We start from the raw sequence: 21,737 nt of genomic DNA, 5'->3' as shown, positions 1-21,737 counted from the left end.
TGCTCTAAGAGTTCTCTGCCTGTCTGGGCAGAGATGAACAGTTCATCTGCATATAAGGGGAAGCTTAGAAAAAGTGAGATTTATTAAGAAGGCAAGGGCTCATGGACAAGACACTAATGTAGGCACTAGCTACCATGTTACAGCTTTTAGTGAGAAGAATTGAAATTACCACTGGCAAGATTTCTCTTTTAAGCCCGACAAGATGACAACAATACCCAGGCAGCAGAAATAACATGAAACCCCATTTTTGTAAGTTTTATAAAACAAGGTTTCTGGGAAACTAAAAGTAGTGCACTTTCTACTTCTGACAGATAAGACAGGATCTAAGACCAGAGAAGCCACATACAGTATGATTTATGCATAGCAAAACTGGTTTCTCTGCTTACTAGACCTATGCTAACATAGCTACATAGCAGTTATGAGATCATAAATCGGTGATTTTTATATTGGGAATTGTTGTGACATAAATTCCAACCACTCCTGAGGGTATACATTGAAACCCATCCTCTTGCATTTCAGTCTTTAAAGTTGGGTGTAGCTTGTCTGTGATAAACAAAGTGACTGCTGGTATTTCTGAAGATGTTATCTTTACCTATTTTAGGACACAAAATGCCCGTTTTCTGTTAAAATGTGAATATTAAAGGGAAGGTGTTTTTTCTTTAGTATAATTTGTATCCCTGGTTCATTCACAACAAGTTTTCTGTAGAGGTGTGTGTTGTTTGGTTTTTGCTGTTTTTAAAGTACAGGCTTGTGATGTGTTTCTTTGGGGCAGGTTCCTTGATCAGTGCCATTATCAGATCCTCAGCTGAGGTTCAGCAATGCACACAAATTGCTTCTGAGCAGGCCAGATCCACAAGTCTAACCTGTCAGAGACGACACTGCCTCTGGCCCTGCCATTCCACTTCTGCAGGCCCAGTGACTGGAACTGGAGACATGATATGAAGGAGAGAAAGTGCAGGCAGTGGAAGTCTGATTTTGCCAATAGATCTGCAAAAAAAGCATTCCAAGTACAGTTCTGCTGGGATGTAGGGATCCTGGGACATTCCTTTCTCCATCTGCTTAGCACTATTGCTGGCTGGCATCCTCCCCCGAGCTTGATTGCTTCTCTATCAGTCTTACTGATGTCCAGATGTGGGACTGAGGTGTGATGTTTCACTAAAGGTGAACTGAGGACAGAGCCAAGCTACTCAATTATTAAGACCAGACTGAAGCCTCATGCCTGAACTGGTTTGTGTTCTTTCTTCTCAAGGTGGTTGGCCTTGAGGGGCAATTTCATTAGAGATCAGCTCCTGTATACAGCCCATAATTGATGGAAGGGTCCCCCCGACGCTGTATTTCAATACACAAATGCAGGCTGCCATCCAAACCTAAAGGCAGCTGCTGAAAAGTGTGTGGGAAGAGCAACTTCAGAGGGACTCAAATGACATATTTTTAAATAAGAGTGGGAAAATAGAAGCAAATATAGGGACCAAGGCAAGGAAAGGAAAGGCAAGGACGTGGTGAAAATAGACCCTGAGAAAAGCTGTGAGGGGACCAATCTCTTTGTGGCTGAAGAGAGGCTGAAGAAGGGAAGACTGGAGGAGGGAGTGGACATCCTCACTTTCCCTTGTGGTTTGCTTCCGTTTGTGCTGGAGCTGTGCATGTCACTTGTAAACAAGGTTGCGTCAGGGAACTCGAGTCCCTGTCCTTCATTTCTGCTTTATTGCTTGAGTCAATAGAAACATTGCTGTGTTTACTATCTATTTGTGTTAGCCAATCTAAATTCCAAATCACTTTCACCTTTGTACTGGGAAACTCCACTGCAATTTCATTAGTTGCATACTTTGGAACCCAAATACAGCCTCAATTCCTTTGGGTTTATTTTTGGTTTGTTTGTTTGTTTTAAAATCTAAAACCTAACACATTTCTAATAAAAACATGCTACTCAACAATTCTGCAGGAGAACTACTAATGCTGTGATGCAGCAATGGTTGTAAGGCTACCAATACAGAAAGAGCGACATCAAGATAAATTATTAAACACTGTCATGTTTATGTAGATTGCATTTAGCAAAAGTAATAAGCTAAAGTTTAATACAAAGAGTGAACCACATTAGAAATTGAAACTTAATTAACATCAAGATTATCTGGACTCTATGAGCCTAGCTCTTGTGAAAGCACAATCATTTTTAATTATAAGAAAATTTGAATACTGTACACAAATAATATTTCAATCATGCAGAGGTGAAGTAGGTTTGTAGCTCACAGGAATATGCTGATGCAATAAGCTGTATATTGCATGAGAGTTCCAATGCAAAGCATTTTGCCTGCACTGATATGACAAGCAGCCCAAAGCCCTGATCCTGCAGATCAACTGAGCTCCAGCAAATAATCAAAGTAGATATGAGACATCAAGGTATTTCTAAGTCTGTATTATTTAATATAAACAGTTTTATCTACAGACTGCAAATGTAAATAAAAAACCCCAACCAACCAAAACAAATACATATGTGAATATCATATTAAGCAGCAAAACATTCCTAACACTATCAGCAGCATGCACATACAGTGACATGGCTTGTGAAAATTGTAGGGCTACAGCAAAGTAAACCTTGACTCTACTGCTCCAATTACTTTCAAATCACCAGCTCTGTTTGAAGGCTTCAACTCATGGATTAACAAAGATTGTACATACAGTCTGCATTATTGAGTATTATAGCATTATTATTATTATTAAAAGTCACTCCCATTCTTCACTTACCGCAGGTAGCTGTTGTTACTGGTGGCATACTGGTGGTGGTGATAATGTTCAGGCTGGCTGTGCCAAAAAAGCATTTTGGGGTGAGGTGAAGCATTGTGTTCAGCTAAGAGATGGTCGCTGCAGTGATGGGAGATAGGAAAGAGAAAAAAAAATAGCAAATTCAGATTACACGTGCAGTTGGGTTGCTCTCAGGCCTTTACGTTCAGCTGCTGCCAGCAAGTTATCCCTCCCTCCAGAAGAGGCAGGTAGCTGATGGCTTTGGCTGCTCCCCACATGCTTTTCTGCTCCCCAGCTGTAGGGCTTTTCTATGACCAATGTGATATAAGTCCATCTCAGCATCCTTGTTTCTCTCCTCCTGTCCCCCCACACTATCCTGGAGCATCACCAAGCAAGCTCTGTGTTACGGAGCCAGAGGAAGGGGCTGTTTCACTGCACTTGGCCTCAGAGAAGCACCCAGCTCCCTCTTCACACTGTCCAGAGAGATCGTGAACACTAACCTGCACAGGTACGACTGACTGCAGAGAAAAAAAAAAAAGGTGGAATACACAGAGACCTCTCTAAGGGAGAAAGATGCCTTCTCAGCAGTGTCTAGACTGCAGCCTTTTTGCTGTTCATTTCATTCTGGTGGCAGCTAGACTGCAACCTTATAGTCACCTTCTTGCCGTGAATCAAGATTGAAGAAAAACACCAACCCAACAATGAAAACACTGTCAAATTGCAGGAAAAATATTTACTCCAACATCAACCCAACACCACTCCTCACAGCCACACTTTAGAGAAAAATCACATTCAGATGCAAACAAGCTGCTTGGTGCAGTCAGTGCCATTTGTTGGAATTTGCTGGAATTTGCAGCCAGGATTGCAGTATCAATTTTAAAACACATAAAATAGTGCAGGTTGAGCCTGCAAAGACCTTGACACTCAGAAATAATAGTAGGCACACATCCAGAATCCTGATCTGAAAATAGTTACCTGCAGAGGGCACCCATTCTTCTTGAAATAGGAAGGACTACTGACAAAAAGCAGTAGTTCATTGGTGGCATTGGTTTTTTTTTTGGGTTTTTTTTTGTTTTTTTTTTTTTAATACTAGCTCATTCTATAAAAAGATACTTTTAAAAGATATTATGGCAACACACAAGCTATAAAAATCAGAACATCAGGGAGCAGGATTCTGGGAAACAAAAAGGAATTATTTAATATTAAAATGATAATAATATGTGGCAGCCAAAAAAGCTTCAAATAAACATAATCCGTTGGGGATTTTTAATAGCATCTCAGTCACTTTTCCCTTAATTTACTCTATTTACTTACCATCAAACAATGCAAATAAAAAAGCAAAGACCAGAATCATAGAATGGCTTGGATTGGAAGGGATCTCGGAGGTTACATAGTTCCAACCCCCCTGCCATGGCCAGGGACACATTTCACTGGACCAGGTTGTTCGAAGTCCTATACAACCTGATATTGAAAACCTCCAGGAATGAGGCAGCCACAATTTCTCTAAGCAGCCTGTTTCAGCATCTTACTACTCTCACAGCAAAGAATTTCTTTCTAATATCTAATCTAAACCTACTCTCAGTTTGAATCCATTCCCCCTTGTCCTGTCACTACATACTCAAATGTCTCTCTTGCGGGCTCCCTTCAGGTACTGGAAGGCTGCAATAAGGTAACCCTTGAGCCATCTCTTTTCCAGACTGAACAAACCCAATTCTCTCAGCCTTTCCTCACAGGAGAGCTGCTCCATTCCTCTAATCGTCTTCTGGTCTCCTCAGGACTCACTCTACCAGGTCCATATCCTTCCTGTGCTGGGGAACACAGAGCTGGATGCAGCTTTCCAGGTGGGGTCTCACAGAGTTAAGAGGCAGAATCATCTCCTGAACATATAATAATACAGAATAATAGAGGAACTGTATATGTAAGATGAGAAACAAACATCCACAGTTGACACTGCCCAGGAAAGCACACAAGAATTAGGACTACTGCCTTAGTGCTGAGAGATTTTTCTCCTCCAAGTGGACATAAGTACCTCGAAGAGGGCTGTTATGACACAGATCTGCTTGTGTACACAAACTGATTTTTGGTGCAGCGAGGATGAGAGCTCGATGGGTCTTTTCAAGGTTAGTTGTTCCTCTTACATGTCTCTGTAATGACAGACTTGTAACAAGCATCCTCATAGATGTAAAGGGCTGCATGTGTCCAGTGATCGCTGTTGTATTAATTATTTTGGTTTCCGTGACTGTAGGAAAATAATATATATCCTGGTATCCAGTTTGCCCCATAAACTGGTAAATTGTGAAATAAAGCTACTCTGTCTTCAGCCCTAGATTCTGGCAAAGGAGTTAAATGCATGCAGCACATCTATTTGGAAGCTCCATTTCCATCTGCTCTGATTATTCTCAAGAAAAGAACTACACATCCCACAGAACACATTCATAACCTTTCCTTCGGGTTTACATGCGCTTTCAATATGGAGGGCAGCCATGTTTTGTTCTGTGACTTGTGTTTCTGTCAAATGGAAAGGGTAATACCACAGATTCCCTTTTACTCAAAGAGCTCTACCACAAAATGGCTCTCACCTCTCTATGCATATCCCACAGAGCTCATGTGGCTTTAAATTGTACAACACTTTTTCCCCTCCCCAAACCAGCCTGCTGCTTTTGACAGATGCTCATTTGTCAGAATGCAAATGAGAAGGAACACAGCAGTTTTGATTATTCTTTTTTTGTGACGTCCAAGAGAGAACTTGGGAGCAAAAGTATTTGAGACCTGTTTTTATCTTTAGCATATACTTGGTTCCTAGCCCTTTTAGAATTAATTTTGATATTTTAAAGTAATTAATTTTGATATTTTAAATTAACATAAACACAATATATCAGGGTTGCAGATATGTTCTTAATATCAAGACACACAATTTGCTGTCACTGAAAATAACCACCCCAGGGGAGCCCAGGCAATCAGCCCATTTAGCTAGTGGTCTGGGTTCAGCTCATGTATTCTGAATGCAGATAATGAGCAAGAGCTTCAGTTCTCTGATTTCACTCTGTCATTAGCTTGCCCAGCTGTTACAAGAGCTTTGACTCTCCTGGCCACAACAGAAGGCTGTAATAAAAAACAGGAGCAGCACAGCAAACGTGCCCATTCAGTCTCTTACCTTCATTTGAATCTTTGAATACCACCCTTATGTGGACAAGTGAGTCATTGATAATATCCAAAAAACTACTCCTAGAAGAGATGGGGTGTTTGTAGGGAGGGTGAAATAATGGCAGCTTTTCTGATCTAAGTACCTGCTTCTTACAAAAGGTAGAAGTCCCAAGGTCTGTGTGACAGGCGTCCCTCACAGTATGCAAACTATTTCATACTTGACAGAGTGTGACCACAGAAGCTGCTGCAACAAAACCAAAGCACAACCAAGTCTTGTGGACATCTATGCAAAAGCACTGTAAAGAGGAAATTTTGCCTTTTTTTTCCCTCCAAGGGTTGACAAGATGATTATCAGAGATGCTTTGAGTTCCTTGTATGGAATACAGTAGACAGAACATATAGAAAAAAGTTATTATTCTAACTATTCAAAATAAATCAGTGTTTCTTTCCTTTTTCCTATTCAGAATCTTGTTTTGACTGATCTCTTGTGAACAGTACATAGGTACAGCTTCAAGTACACTGTAACTCAGTTTTTAAAATCAGGATAAACCTCCCAAGTTACGTCTAAATCTGGTATTTTTCCTTGTGAAACACTGTATATTCCCCACACCCACACCTGCTGCCCTTGACTAACCTCTTGACATAAAGGTATGTGGTTACATGGTCCTTCAAGTTTGGGGACAAATAAAGTGAGTTTTTTAGATTGTACTGTTTATTGTTAAGGGGCTATTTTTTCTTCTTGCTTTATGACCTGCCCAGTAAGCACACAGATCTCAGCAAAGGAACACTGTATACACAAACAACAAGACATTATTTATTTTAAACATCTCTTGCTCTAAGGCTTGTGTATGGCATACAAAGTCCAACTTGAAATTTAAGGTGGGGAGGCTCATGTTTTGCTAATGGGTGGATATGCACTGAAGTAAAGTACTTTAGCATATAGTACCTGATAACTTTACTGGACTTTTTTCCCATGCGCTGCATTCAAAATGATGAAGTCTCCTAAGGCATCACTCAGCTTGCTAATCTTTTTTATGGTGATCAGACTCCTCATATAATTTTTCTGATTGCTCTTCTGAGAACTACAACAAATGACCTTAAATACTGGCATTATAACCGGTTATATATGACCAAATGTCATCTTTGCTTTCACCAAATAAAAATTGTTCTACAGACAACACATGAAAAACTTATCAGGCACAATGTAAGAAACTGTGAATTCAGTATCTATTATGAAAATTTTGTTTAATGGAAGTCTTTGCTCTCCAGTGATTTTTGTTACAGACTTGATACAGAAGTCTTGAGAAGCAGGTCTGCCAACAAAAATAAAGGGGAAATGGGAAAATCCACAAGAAACATTTTTACTAGAATTCTCAAGTTCCCATAGAAATCTTAGGACGCTGCCAGCAGAGGCAAGGCAACACATCACAGGATATCTGACCAGAACTCTGTTTGATGTATAACACTGCTGAGCATGCTAAATGTTTCAACAGCTCCTTCTGATAATTTTGACCAAATACCTCGTATATGTAGCAGACCTTGTGCTTGGACTTGCTTCAGTGTCTCCTTGATATGAGTGAGGCACTCAGAGAAGTGACTTCCTAAGTAAAGGAGAAATATGCATTGCTTCCAATGCTCAAGTGTTGGCTTACAAAAACCACAGATTTGGCTGCTTATGAAAAATGCAGCAGGATATGCTGCTTTCCTCATGGGGGTCTGTCCCCTTTTTAGAAAGTCTTCATTGCAAGGAATTCCTGGTCTGTAGTTTATTCCTCCATAGTCATATTCCTCCCACTACCTACTTCTCAATCTCACGATGCAGTAAGGTGCTGAGGTGTGAACCGAGGATAAATGCCTTACTGACTTCACACCTTACAAGATGGAGCATAGCAAGTATTACCTTTGCTTTGTTCTGTTTGATCTGCTGCCTTTTAGGAAGACCATCGCCTACAAAGAAACCTATGACACGGAGATCATTTGTAGACACTGGTATTCTAACAGCATCACTGACCAGAGAATATTTTGACTTAACCCATTACATCATACCTGAATCTAAACTTAAGCTATCAGGTTTTTATAATGGTGGCAAAGGGTGGAGTCCATTTTATTTTTAGACAACTCGGAAGTCTATAAAGGTGGACAAGTTCAAGTAGTTGCTACTCTGCTATTCTCTGCTTGGTAGCCTAAAAATCAGTATTTGGACTCCCAGACTGCTGTGGCAATGTAGGCTGCCCAACACAGAAAACAGAGCTTGGCTATTTCTCACTCCTAATGGACTCCCTTTCACTTGAGGCTCTGAGGCAGCTTTGGTACCCTGCCAGGTCTAACATTTTCTAGCACTGGGCTAGCTTAGGCTTGTAAATAAAGTCCTCCAACATCAGTATTTTCCTCTCAATTCCCAAAGCAGAAAGCAAGACATTGTGTATTCCAAGAAAATTCCCTTTCTAAAAACTTTACAAATAAAAAAGGAGCTTTAAGGTTTTTTAGAACATTAGCTGCAACATACAAGGGCTGAAATTAAGTAAATATACCATGTCCTTCTCTTATTTTCCAGTAATCATGCATTTTCCACCTCCTAACAGTGTTAAAATCTTCTTACATTGCTCAAGCAGTGGCTAATTAATAGATTTCTGAGAAAAGGCAGCCTCTAACACTACTAGCTCTTCAAGTGAGGTTTTAAAAATTTTAAGCTGGCACTTTCTGAACAATCAGATAATATCCAATTTAGATTTCTTCTCTAGGGCAGGTATAGGTTATATAAATGGTGATGCATAAAGATTCCTTAGGGAAAGCAGGTAATTTTGTCTTGGAAAACGATTTCAATTGATTGGCCAGCATGGCTGTAGCTGACATCTCAAAGATCAAAACTGGCATCAAACAGCTCAGAAATTCTTTAGGTGATACAACCATCTCTAAAGTCATTTACTATAGTGTAAAAATATTTTATCTGCATCAATTTAAGTTGTACTGAAAGGACACAAAGTAAAAGGCCAGAAGCTACTCTTTTTCCAGATAAGAGGCTTTTTGCAGTTGTACACTGCTAGGTACACTTCAAATGTATTATTTCTGACTAGTATATAAATTAATTAAGAAGTTTAAAACATGCTGATCTGCAATTTGAAATGGAACACACATCCATTCCCCTACAGGCTTGCACTTGAGCTGTTTATCTAAGCTGCAATCAAGACTTTCCTCATCTTCCCCGGTATTTTGATATGAGCTGTATGTGCTCAGGTCAAACACCCTGTGCTAAGAAACAGGTGGGTTTTCTTGTATTTCCTCCCCCACCACTGCTCCCCACACAGACAGACCCTCTCAGCCCAGGACAGACATCTGTTCATTCTCTGGCACAGGTCTGTGAGCCCTTGGTGTTGCTGGGGGACCAGTCTGATATTATTCCAGACAGATTGGGTAGCATATTACAGAAGCTCCCACAAAGGTATTCTGTTGGCTCTGCCACAGGCAGAGATGAATAGATGGTGAGGGAATACCTAAAGCAGTCCAGCTGACTTTTGAGTATATCTGTCTACTGCATAACTTAAATCTACTTGTTTAGTTTTAACTGCTACAGGGGTTCCTTGGACAAACAGGCATTGCTTTTGAATTTATCCACATATAAAGTTATCAAAACCATCTCCAGTATTGGCTGTAATAGGAATTTATACAGGTCCAAAGATCAGCATTGGTGGACAATGGGTAAGAAAGGATACTGAAAAAGAAAACTTGTAAAACTGATGCTCAAGATCAAGTTCAGTTACCTTTTCACCTCCTGATAGCAACAGAAGTGGATATCAAACATTTACATGCACATATGTTCCGTTTTCCACCAACAAAGTGTTTTCCATGTTTCACCATCCAAAATTTTTTCCAATCTTACTCCCTCAAAGTATTTCCACTAGGATCACTTCTATCTATCTAAAATACATCAAAAGCGACAGTATTTTTGTATTCAACAGAAATCACACAGTATTCAAAACTGCTTGCAGATTTCTTAGTAAATACACCTCCTATCCTAAAATCCCATCAGCAAATGAAGAAACTTCTTTAACTGGGATAATCTAAGCTGCACAGCTTGTAAACTCTGAGCTCTTACAGTACACTAAAACACAGTAACATAAACAAAAGATAGAAAAAAAAGAAAGTGAAGTTTGATATTTTGCCAAACCACCACAGTTCTTCAAACTTCCCACATTTCTGAAAATCTTCTGTGTTTTAACAAAAAAGATGATTTAGAAAACGCATGTGGAGGAGAATTTAAAGATGTTTTCTTAAGTGAGCTCAATGTAAGTACTGACTTTTATCTTACCTGGAAGTAGACTGTAATTGCAAAATTCATCAGTTTACTCTTTTAACTGGGGGAAAGCAACATATTTGGTTCTCCAGATAATCCTCCAGTTCCAAACTGCTTATACATCCCCATCATATTTATGTTTATTGTTTCTCTGTGTTTTTGAAGTCCCAACGTAACACAGTGCAAGCTATCACAGCCAGTGGAACCATTCTCACTTGCCTCCCACTGGGAGTAACTGTAGCCTTATTCAACAGATTATTTCTCAAAATTATTTTCTCTTTTATGATTGTTTTTAAAGCAACAATGGCACATTCAGCATTTGAATTCCTTTGCTGAAAATTCAAACTGTGAGCAGTTTACGCCTGCATTCTCAATAGAATTTTGTTTGTGACTTAAATGTTTATACATGGACAGAAACCATTAAGAGTATGTAAGTGTTTCAGGATCCAGATGTTTGTTCTTTTTACTCTGTGACTCAGACCACAAATAATAAACACAACTCAATCTGTTCCAACCTTTATCTTCAAAAACAAACAAGCAAGCCAACTCAGGAAAATTTACATGATCAGCTCTCCTTTCAATTTACATTTATTATCCCAACTTCCTTGCTAAGACTTCATCTGAACATAATGTGTTACTCAAATTTCTTTAAAGCAAATGACATCCAAGTCTGAGACATCCACAATATTCATTTCCCATCCTGATTTTGCATGTAGCTTTTCTTCTCCTTCCTCTTTTTTAAAGCCCAAACCCAACCTTTAAGAATTACATTTCAATATTCAAATGACTGCAATGACCTATCTTCACAGGATATTAGAAGGAACATAAAGAAACTCTGTCTGGAAGAACAGCAACTTATAACTGTCCTATTTTTGCTATCTTTATGCTAATCCATTAGAGAAACCACCTCCAGCAGGAACATAAGGCATGACTAATCATTGCTTGAATTTAACTGAGCTAATATCTACTTATAATATAGGAAATGAAGGCAAAAAGCAATGCAGTGAATCTGATCAACTGGCTGCTGTGGAAACAATTTTCTTTTGAAATTCTTACATTTTGATGGGTTCATGTAATATAAATAGATTCTATTTGTTTACAAAGATAGCAACCCAATCTCTGATGGAAATAAAACTAGTCATATTATAAGTAAAAAATTCATTTAAATATATTGCATTGAGATTTTTAATACATGGGATATCTTCACTTAAAACATTTAAAGACTGCTTAAAAGCAAATCTGATGAACAAACTTTGAGAAAATATCTTCCTCCCCCCTAACCTAGAGCAAAATTTTTCAGTCATACAGGGGATAAAAAACGTATCTTTTGTTTACATGTAAAAAAACTAGGTTTCATCCAGAATATATACTGTATGTTTCAATAACTTATATTTTCAGTATGAAATAGCATCTTCAAAAAGATAACAAATAACAGTCATCTTGCAATGGTTCTCTGAAAATAAATATTACCTATACAAAATGCAGGAATAACATACAGGGCTATTAAGCTTAAAATTCACGCAAATTTTTGAAGTGACCTTTTGTATAATTAAAATGTAAAAACTACAAGACTGCAGACTGAAAAATATTTTAAATATTAAAAAAATAACATGTAAATGATATATAATGTAAAAAATAAATGAAATAATAAGCAAAAAATCTGCTTAGATGAAGGAAACTGTGTTCATAAAGATTCTATTCAATTTTTAAAAATTTATCTTATATACCTATATTCACAGCATGTTCTCAAATGCCAAGTCAGATTTAGTAACAAAACTATATAAAGAAACATCATTTGGACGCACAAAACATGAAGATTAAGATAAATCTTTTTTAACCAATGCTGTATGAATCAAATTTCTAATTTTTCTTAGAGCATGTGATCAAATAAAACAGAAAAACCAGAATGTATACATTGCTAATCTTTTTAAGTAATGTTATGTACATTTTATTGCCAGTATATGCACAATGGTAAGCATAGAACTATAAATACACAATGTAATTAAACAGTAGAAAACAACAAGGATGTTACACGTAACAAAGGAAAGAAGGAGGAGATAGTATTTTCTTCATGTAGCTACTAAAAAGGGCTAGCGACGAGTTATGACAGTTTTGGGTTTAAGTCTTTACATATATTTCTACAAATTTTCCTCCAAATAAATCTCTGCAATGGCATTGTTTCTTTAATAACCACATCTTAGCTCCTTCTATTGCATTCACCTGAAACTAAACTAAAAACAACCTTCCATGTTAACTACAAGCATCTGACTTAATATTTTATTCAGTTTTGTTTTTCAGGGTTCCTAGCATATAAAGTGTGTAAGTAGTTTCTTATGATATTTGGCTGCAATGTTGAAGAATAGAGTTTTGAATACACATTAAGTGATAATTTGGAAAAAAAATAAAGATTTTTCTGTAGATAGTTCTTCTAATGGGTGCTATATGCAGCAGCTCAGTCAAAAAAAATTAGTCACCCTGAAGAGGTAGAGAGAATTTTAGCCTAGCATAGATCATCATCCTTGGCACCACTATTTTCTCTCTTATCAGGATACACTTCCTACAACTAGACAAAATCACAATCAAAGGGAAAATAATGCCAGGAAAAAAAGTTCCACTATTCCTGGGAAGGGCACTGCTTCATCCCATTTCTTAATTAGCTTGCTGCTTATATTTATTAAAAAAAAAAAAAAAAAGTATAAAAAAGAAAAAAAAGGAAAAGACAACATTTAGGGACACATTTACTTATCTTTGTTCTCTTTCCATTATCAACTTCATAAATACAAAGAACCATTTATTCACAATATACTAACTCTTTTCAAAAATGGAAAAACAAACCCTTGAAACATCTCCACACCTTAATCCAGATGGGTCTTGAGGATGCTATTCAAGAAAACCATGCAAATAATTTGGTGCAGCTTTTCCTACTCATCCAAAATATATATTTTTCTTTAAATTAAAAGGTGGCAAGATCCATAGCATTTGTGACTATTCCCCCCTCCCCCCATTTAAATTCAATGCAGAAAATCTTGGTGCTTTTCAGAAGGTAAGGAATAAATAGTTTTCTGCACTGTTGTCCTAAGATCCCATGTGAGTTACAATACAAGACTACTTGTTCCAGCAATTAGGTTGAGAGGAAACATTCTAGTGATAAAGATAAATACATACTGAGCATGCTTGGGCAGAGCACTCCATTCTGAAGCATCCTGCTTGAAGAACGAAAGGTGACAAGGATGGTTCACGTCCATCAAGTGACCATGAACTCTGCTGCTCACCAGCAGGCTGCCACACTGTCACCAGCTCGGCACTGCTGCCCTGGCTGGGCTGTCTCCCACATTAAGAGGTACTGGTTGTACCAGTCCTCTGCTGCGCACACTAAATTCTTATTTATGCAACAAACATACAACCAATGAACAATATCACTGTGACAGAACTGGATCAATCCAGCTTTCTTTTTATAGGCATATTTCTCAATCTCCAGAATATCCCAAACAAGCTGTAAATAAGATGATGAACCACCAGCACAGTGAACGAGTCTCACTGCAGTTCAGACTAGTTCAGCCTTGTTTCACATCACTTCTTGTTTCTAGTGAAGGACATGATATTCAAACAAAACAGCAATAAAAAAGTAATGTTATCTGCAGCTGAAGAAAAGCAACAGAACTTGTATTTTAACTTCTGAAGCTTAAAGCATACCTTTTTAATTAGCATTAAAAAAAATCTTTTTTTTTAATACAGTAACACTGGCAAAAGTTAATGGGAAGACACAGAGGATTATGAACAGGGTAACTGATGGATAAGATTATTTTAAAATTTTATTCTTCTTTGATCAACTGATGTTAATACTGTTTTTCCTTAGATTTGGAATAATTCTATTGCAACAGTCTCATGCAGGCTGAGGACAGCCATTGGTTAAAGAAAAAAAACAAAACCCCAAACAGAAGAAAAATAACAAAAGAAAGGAAAAAAAAAAAAACAAAACAAGAAAAAGGTTCCAGAAGTTGCATGTAAGGATTTTCCTTTCACTGAAGAGGGCCTTGCCCTTGCTTAGGAGACCTGGTTAACTCTTGTCAGCTTCATTAGCTTTGTCCAGACATATCTGCTGCTGTATCTCCTGCTCCAGAGCCTGTCTGTGCACGTTTGATGTAAAGGTTCAATAATTTCATCTGCAAATTTAAGCCAGAAATTAACTCTGTTTAGTATTTGCAAACTGTACAGTCTGACTACAGGAATGGTACAACAAAATAGACATTAATCCTTTTTCTTTTCTCGAAAAGCAAAATTGTACTTTACACAGTTATTCAAAAGGAACATACATGCCAATGAAAACATCAAACACAAGTAAAATTTGTCAGTAAAAACTGCTCAAGCTTCTCTAAGGACATAAAGAATATGATATAAAGTAGCTAGATTAAGATAGATGGAATATTTTCCTCCAGTTATAATGCTTTTCTAAATATAGTAGTGGTTTGGGTTTCTTTATCTTTTAAGTTACTGCTGAGGTTTAAGCCTCTAGTCAGAGTTGCTGATACTGTTATTTACCAAAGATTCCAATATCTAGAGTCACTTTAAATAATATCACTGCCAGAGACTGTTTTAAAGATAGAACTGTCTTATTCACAGATACACAAAATTAATTGTCCTGTTTTACTCCCAAGGACAAAGAGATTCACAACTTAACATATAGCTGTTTACATGCAAAAAAAAGCATGAAAAAGATGTCAATGAAGTAATGAATATCCTGAAACAAAAAGGACCACTGACTGGTTCTTATTTCAAATTAGAGGTACTGGAAAGACTGGTGAAAGCAAAATAACTAGGAGGAAGAATAATTGAAACTACTGTATGTAACATGGACATACTATGTTCCTTGTTTTTCAATCAGGACTTGCATGAAAACAAGAAAAACTAACAGGAAAACCCTGCTGAATACAGCCATTATCACTGCTACCTGCATATAAAGAAGTGACTATGTAAGAAACAGTTTAGTAATTATCTTTACGCAGAAGTTTGCACACTTGCATAAAAAAGAATTGTGGACTCTCAGTTTTGAATATCTTACAGCGAAGCTGTATTAATAGAACTGACGGTCTCTTTCAAGCATACACTTCTTTGAAACTTTCTGGCAATGGCAACCAAAATCCAAACTCATAGATGCAGTTATGAGCCAATATTTCTTTAAACAGTATCTTCTACTTACTTTACTGCCAGTGAGTTGACTGAGATGTGGTTTTAGTTCATCACCAATTACTGCATGAATGGCTACAAGGCAGAAAACACAGGCCTTACGAACGCTGCTCTCTGAATTATCATAACCCTAGAAAGCAATAAAATTAACCTTAATACCTTATCAGTTAATGATTAAAAGCTCCAGAAAGCTATTTACTGTAATAAATACATAGAAGTCTATGGTAAATTAATGCCAGTGTAGCCCAACGAAGCATTCCAACAAAAAAAACCAAACACACAAATACAGAGCGTGCAGCTAAAAAGCAGGCTGCATATTAATAACCACTGATAATCATTTTCCAGGCTAAATTTAAAACCCCCACAGTCCTGTTCATAAGTTACACTGAGAAGAGAGCTGCTGCCATATAATAGGTGAGCACAGGAGAGAACTTTTCTAGATTATACAGGTATTTACTTAAAGCAAAAGACCATTCATAATTTAGAGCTTCCTGATTCTGAATGAAGAACTCTATTAACAGCTAAAGACACTTTTGTTAACCCCCATCTCATTCTTCAATGATTTTTGGTTTTTTTGCCATTTTTCTATCACTCCATGCCTGGCTGTCTCACTCAGACTCCCTTCCCAGAGGCCTCTTCTCTGCCTCTGTTTTCCTGCAGATGTGTGACTGGATCACACTCATTAAAGACAGCAATCTGCAACTGCCAACTCTAAAGAGTCTTGATCTATGAAGGAAATTAATGTATTTTGGCTCTTGATATGATAAAAAAGTGGTAAAAATTCCAGTTTTAAAGACAAAGGAAGAGAAAACTTGGCTATTATTTTCATTTTATTTAACTTTATAAAACTGCTTCTTTCCTCTTGCCTCCCAAAAGCCCCAGATGATACAACACTGCAAATATACACAAATAAAACACAGACAGTTTCACATCAAGTTATGTAACTTGGAAAAAGGTATAAACAACAAAGAACTATCTTAGAACTGGAAGTATCTACCAAGCTTACTGATAACCAGGACTTCATAGCCTACTGAGATGTCCTGAGTTATAATGTAGCCCCCTGCTAATCAAAGAGATTGTTCCCACTATTGAAAGTATTTTGGGTAAAGACAGCCATCAACTATCAGACAAGTGAAATCCTTCATGAGAACCAAGTGGTACTATTTTTATAAAGTCTCTGCAATTTGTATGTATACAGTTTCTTTTTATTAGTCTGTTTTGTTTCTTCTTTCTTCTCTCCTTACCTGTATTAGACCTGGCACAATCTCTGGTAAAAGCTGAGTAAGGGTTTCTTTAGATACTCTTTCTATAACTTTTGTCTGCATTTTGATTGCAGCCAGATTAATGGGGTAATCTGCAGTTTGGATAATTGGACAGAGAACTTTGATGCACTGATCCGGGCTAATGGAAGTGGCCAGCATGGAAGCAGCTTCCTCAGCAGATCTCACCACCTATTGAAAGAAAAAGACACAGAAAAGTGATTTATGTAAGACTCTTACTCTGTGGTCTGCTTTCTGGCAGTAATGGTCCTGAGCATAACAATTTTCTATCAAGACCTCTGCAATATTATAGACATATGTAAAGAGTCCAGCTGTTGGAAATTATTTCCTAAAAACACAATTCTTCCCTATATTCTGTGGCTACTATGACCTTGGAAATACATGTATCAGTTTTTCAAACCTGCTTGTTTAATAGGATCTGAGATTTCTGTATTCTGCATACCCTCCAGCTACATATTGAAATATCACCACTTTTGTAAACTCGTAATTTCTTGCATTGTCATTTGTTATTGCTTATTAGGTCAGAGATCACTGATAAAACATGCTTTCACATTAATTTCAAAAGTGTGTTTAATGACATGCTTAGATTGCTAACTGTAGAAGCCAATCAAGCTCTTTTTCTCCCCCTATAATTTTGAAAGAATCTATGAGAAGAGAGTACGTTAAACCTGAAGAATATGCAGAACAAGCAGAACCAGAATAATTAGGCAGGACTTCAACATGTACACATGCTCAAAACACAATGGCACCACAGAGAAAATTAACATCTTCACATTAGTGCTGTGGTGGCATCTGCCATCTAACAGGGGAGCCACTCTACAGAATGAGTGGTACGCAGTAATGCACAAAAACCCTCAAAATTTCTGTCTATCCTTTACTCTCTCACTCCTAACACACGAAATGATGACAGGGAAAAGAGCACAGAAACAGAGAAAGAAAAATGGGGAAATGACACTGTAATAAATGCAGTGCATTAAACAAATCCAGAGAGCACAGGGAAAAGAGAAGCGAGTATCAAATGCATGATAAAGTTATGGGATGGGAGGAACTGCAGTCAACTTCAAAGCCTGACACTCCACAGTAAATTCCACAAAGTGCCCTTGCATGCGCAAGATGTACTCATTTAGTAATAAACATGGATTCCTTCCACAGCATCAGTGACACTGATGTCAGAACCTGAATATTGGGTTCGTTACTGCATCTGTGTTTCCGACATTTACATGCATTGTTCTTTATTGTGTATGCAGGCATAAAAATAACTCTGAGCAAGGTTACATTTAACCTTCTCCTGAATCCCCTCACTACTCCTGGCACAAGCACCTCCCCCACTGACATATTCCCGTGCGTTTTCCCTTAACATCATTCAAAGCCATGCTCTCAAATGGAGCAGAAAGGAAAGGGCTGACAATTCCTTGTCTTGTTTAGTCTCATCTCTCAACCATAAATCTCACTGAAATCCAAAAGCTTGTTTTAGATCTCTAGGAGACTTATATTCAGCTGAAGATGCCAAACAAAGAAAAGGCACCTTTCAGTTATTCCTTGAAGAGCCATGGTGACACACTGCTGGTTACACAGTCCTGTGGGATGGCACCCAAGGCAATTGTCGTTAGGGATGATATTAACCATTCAAGAGCTTTTAGAACTGCAGGTTTTTTTTTTTTTTCTTGCATACCCATGTTAACTAGTAACATCTTTTTTATTCATATAATAATATGCTCATTATTAAAAAAAAAATAGTTCCTCAGCAAGAACTGATTATTTCACATTTTCTGGACAGCTCTTTCATTTTGTAATAATTTTATAATAACAGAACCTTAAACAAATAAAATAACCGATTACTGACCTCCTTATGAGGATCCTTATGTGCTTCTAAAGTCTTCATGATTGTGAGCTCTGCATAATTCTTAAACCTTGCTGGCTGGTTTCTTAGAATTTCTCTTAGAACTTTCAGTGCCAAAGCTCTAATTGCATGCTAAAGATTCAATATTAAAATAAATTAGTTATGCATCTTCAAACAGACATATGCTTTTAACATTTGTTCAGGTGCTTGAAAAGTCTTTAACAATGGAAAAAATATCTGATTATGCTTTGCACACATATACAGTCTCAATCTAGTGTTAACAAATAAAAGTAGGAAAAAAATGTCTTCAATCTCTCTTTTTGCAGAAAATTCAGGTGACATATCATAAACACACTATACTAGATTATTTTGAATTATCTATGCTACCCAGAAGTTAAGTTGCAAACACAAGGGCTAATAAAACCATAATGCAAATATATTTTGTACTTTTTCTTTATACAATTATTTTAAAAATCAAACACAAGTACTAGTATCTTTTTGATCCTCAGTAATTTCAGAAACATGGCCTTTGCAGAGAACCATTGCATAGAACTCAGTCTCTTCACAACAACCATTACTGTATTTTAGAAATAAATTTTTAAATGCTTTGCCACACATGATGTTTTGATCTTCCAGACTTATTCAGGGGCTATGAACAGATTAGCTTTGAATCTCAGTGCAAAAATGTTTCATTCAATCTAACATGTTGTCAGAATCCACAAATAGGAATCCTGGAGAAGTTAAGTATCACTGATGCTCTTTTCAGAATCAGAGGAATAGGACTTCCTGGCATTTTTGTATTTCCACATTTTTTTGGTTTTCCACCACTAACTGGAATTTGTGCCCTTTCTACAACTCATACAAATGTCAAAGGTACTGAAAGCAAGCCATGTACTTTGTTCGCATTCTAAGTGGATGTTTCTGAACTTACCTCTTTATCTCCAAGTGTTTCAAGCAGCAGAAGTAGTATTGTTTTGAAGTGCTCATCCCAAACACCAAAAGACTCTTCCTGAGTTAACTTCATGAGCTCATACAGGGCAGCTTTTCTTTCTTCAACTCTCTCATTATGGTTTGATAACTCTTTCAGTAGCTCTGCAACCAGATCAGAATGGTCCATGGGAGGCTCTGTCAAAAGGGAATGCACAAACACAGTTACTGCAAATAATAATAATAATAATGACTTTTGTACAACTAAAAGATATTTTCTAGTGTGACACGCTCATTTTTTAGTATGCTTTTGTTTTTTCCCCCACATTTGCCTGCAAGAATTGCAGTTTGGCTACTACATTTTCAGTGCAGCCAGTATTGCTGAGCAAGCTTACAATCCCTCCCAAACCCCTACAATGACACAGCAAAAGCTCCCTTGCAGGTTAGTCTACTGCAGGAGTTTTTAGGCTTACAGTACCCACTAAGTACTGTGTATCCTTTTAAATCTATCTATAAAAGAAGGGTCATCTTTCCCATAGAACCCTTCCATTCAAGATGAAAAAAATTATTTTCTCTGTTAGTATAGTTTAGACTTTTGTAAGCCATGATTCCACAATAGCTAGGTTGCTAAAAAAAAAAGGGGGGGGGGGGGAGGAAGTACAATAGCTCTCGGTACGAAAGAGATGAAATAAAGCAAACCAGGGCTATTAGTCCCATAGATTCCAAATGAATTCATTAAGAGACGGCTCTGGATTTTGGTTTTGATTAGAGAGGATTCCACGATAATGGAAAAACACATTATTAATACAACCTGTATTTGTAAACACTGGACTGCAAACAGAGTGATCTGCAAACAGTCAAGAAACCTAAATATGGTCTTAATGAAAACTTGAGTATTGAGTATCTTTATTCCATCATCGACACCTATTTAACCTTTAAGAAAGGGAAGTATATAGCTTCCATCTTTGCACTGAAGCATTTGGATAAATTATCAGAAATATGACTTTTCCTAAGGCAAAAATTTGAAAGTTCTGGCATACAATGCAAATGCATTGCACCTTTCCTGAAATGATTGCATGTATTAACTAACACATGAAATATATCCTCTGTAACAAATTAATTATATCATACACCAAGAAACCACAGCCCTTGAACATCTTGTATTACTATATTCAGTACTGTAACTTACAAATGCTGCACAAAGCACTTGTACAAATAAAACAGTAAAAGCTGAATACCACAGAATTAAATATCTTAATATCACACATCAGCTACTGTAAAAATCATGCTGGTTTTGAAACCCACATTCCTATTTGCATTCTGTTTTGCATGAATAAACAGGAGCACCAGCAGCTGAAAGCAAACTACAAACACTTCTGCTGCCTCTGTATTAATGGATGATTAATGCTTGACTAAAGGACAGACTGAAATTGCATTAGGTGAGTTATTATGTAAAGCAGATGAGCAGAATGGACAGTCATTTTTATTGAAACAAGATTATTACTTTTACTGGCAGCACTACTATACTTGTTCTACCAAACTGTAAGAATTACAGCTATAGCAAATCCAATTTCAGGGAATGCATATTGACACTTCATTAGCAAAACTACTCATATCTGTTAAAATTGCAGTGTCATCTTAAATGTATGGATTGAAGGGTTAAAGATAGGGGAAGGTGATACCTATGTCCATACAGGAAAAAAGGGAGGAAAGAAGCTCCAGTAGTGCACTACATAACTGAAAAACAGGAAGATAACAAAGAGGGATGTGCCTTTTCAGCTTGCCTTTTCCATTCCTATGTATGACTTAGCACCCAGTATTTAATTTCCAAACATTCTCCAGATAAGACTTAAGAAGCATAAAAGAAGTCATGTTTGAAGTCTACTCTCAAAATTTCTTTTTCAGCAAGGAAAGAAAACAAAAATGAAGAGGAGCAGACGCAACTCCTTCATTTGAATGAATTAAAATATGTGTTAGAGAGATAAATAATTGATGAAGAACAGCTCTTCTCAAATGAATCAAATAATATCCTTTTGACAGGATAAATAGTGTAGGGGTTAAAAGGGAACATGTAATTATGTCCTGAATTTAGGGAAGGTTTTCCTACTGCCACTAGCAGCATCTTAATATAAAAGCTATGGAAACATGATGGCCAAGAAAGCAAACAAAGCAAGTACAAAACTTGATTAATCACTTGCAGGGTGACTGGATTATAAATGGCTTTCTATTAAACCAGGAGGATATGAGTGATGTCCTTGCTTGGATGTGTGTAGAGCCTGACTCTGCTGGATGGATTTGTTAGTGCTAGCAAAGGAATGTGGAGCCAGTTTAGAAA

General features: G+C 37.2%; 2 protein-coding genes across 51 annotated transcripts in view; both read right to left on the bottom strand.

Annotated features, from left to right (window-relative positions):
• UBP1 (upstream binding protein 1) overlaps positions 1 to 3,667 on the bottom strand; it is a 41,855-nt gene extending 38,188 nt beyond the window's left edge. Inside the window, exon 1 of the mRNA XM_072925923.1 lies at positions 2,740 to 3,667. Within this exon, the coding sequence (XP_072782024.1) occupies positions 2,740 to 2,813 (74 nt within the window). The 5' untranslated portion in view covers positions 2,814 to 3,667. The remainder of the gene's footprint in view (positions 1 to 2,739) is intronic.
• An 8,428-nt stretch (positions 3,668 to 12,095) lies between these two features.
• The window catches only part of CLASP2 (cytoplasmic linker associated protein 2), a 143,110-nt gene continuing 133,468 nt past the window's right edge, over positions 12,096 to 21,737 (bottom strand). For all 50 annotated transcript variants that reach the window (XM_030265220.4, XM_032746787.3, XM_072925882.1 and 47 more), the window contains 5 exons: positions 19,407 to 19,600; positions 18,479 to 18,607; positions 16,600 to 16,806; positions 15,369 to 15,485; positions 12,096 to 14,334 (listed from right to left, as the gene is read on the bottom strand). In XM_030265220.4, the coding sequence (XP_030121080.1) occupies positions 14,248 to 14,334; positions 15,369 to 15,485; positions 16,600 to 16,806; positions 18,479 to 18,607; positions 19,407 to 19,600 (734 nt within the window). In that variant the 3' untranslated portion in view covers positions 12,096 to 14,247. The remainder of the gene's footprint in view (positions 14,335 to 15,368; positions 15,486 to 16,599; positions 16,807 to 18,478; positions 18,608 to 19,406; positions 19,601 to 21,737) is intronic.

The sequence above is a fragment of the Taeniopygia guttata genome, chromosome 2, assembly GCF_048771995.1.
Source record: "Taeniopygia guttata chromosome 2, bTaeGut7.mat, whole genome shotgun sequence".
Lineage (NCBI taxonomy): Eukaryota > Metazoa > Chordata > Aves > Passeriformes > Estrildidae > Taeniopygia > Taeniopygia guttata.
Note: the sequence above shows the minus strand (reverse complement) of the source record. Positions and strands in the feature narration are given on the sequence as shown.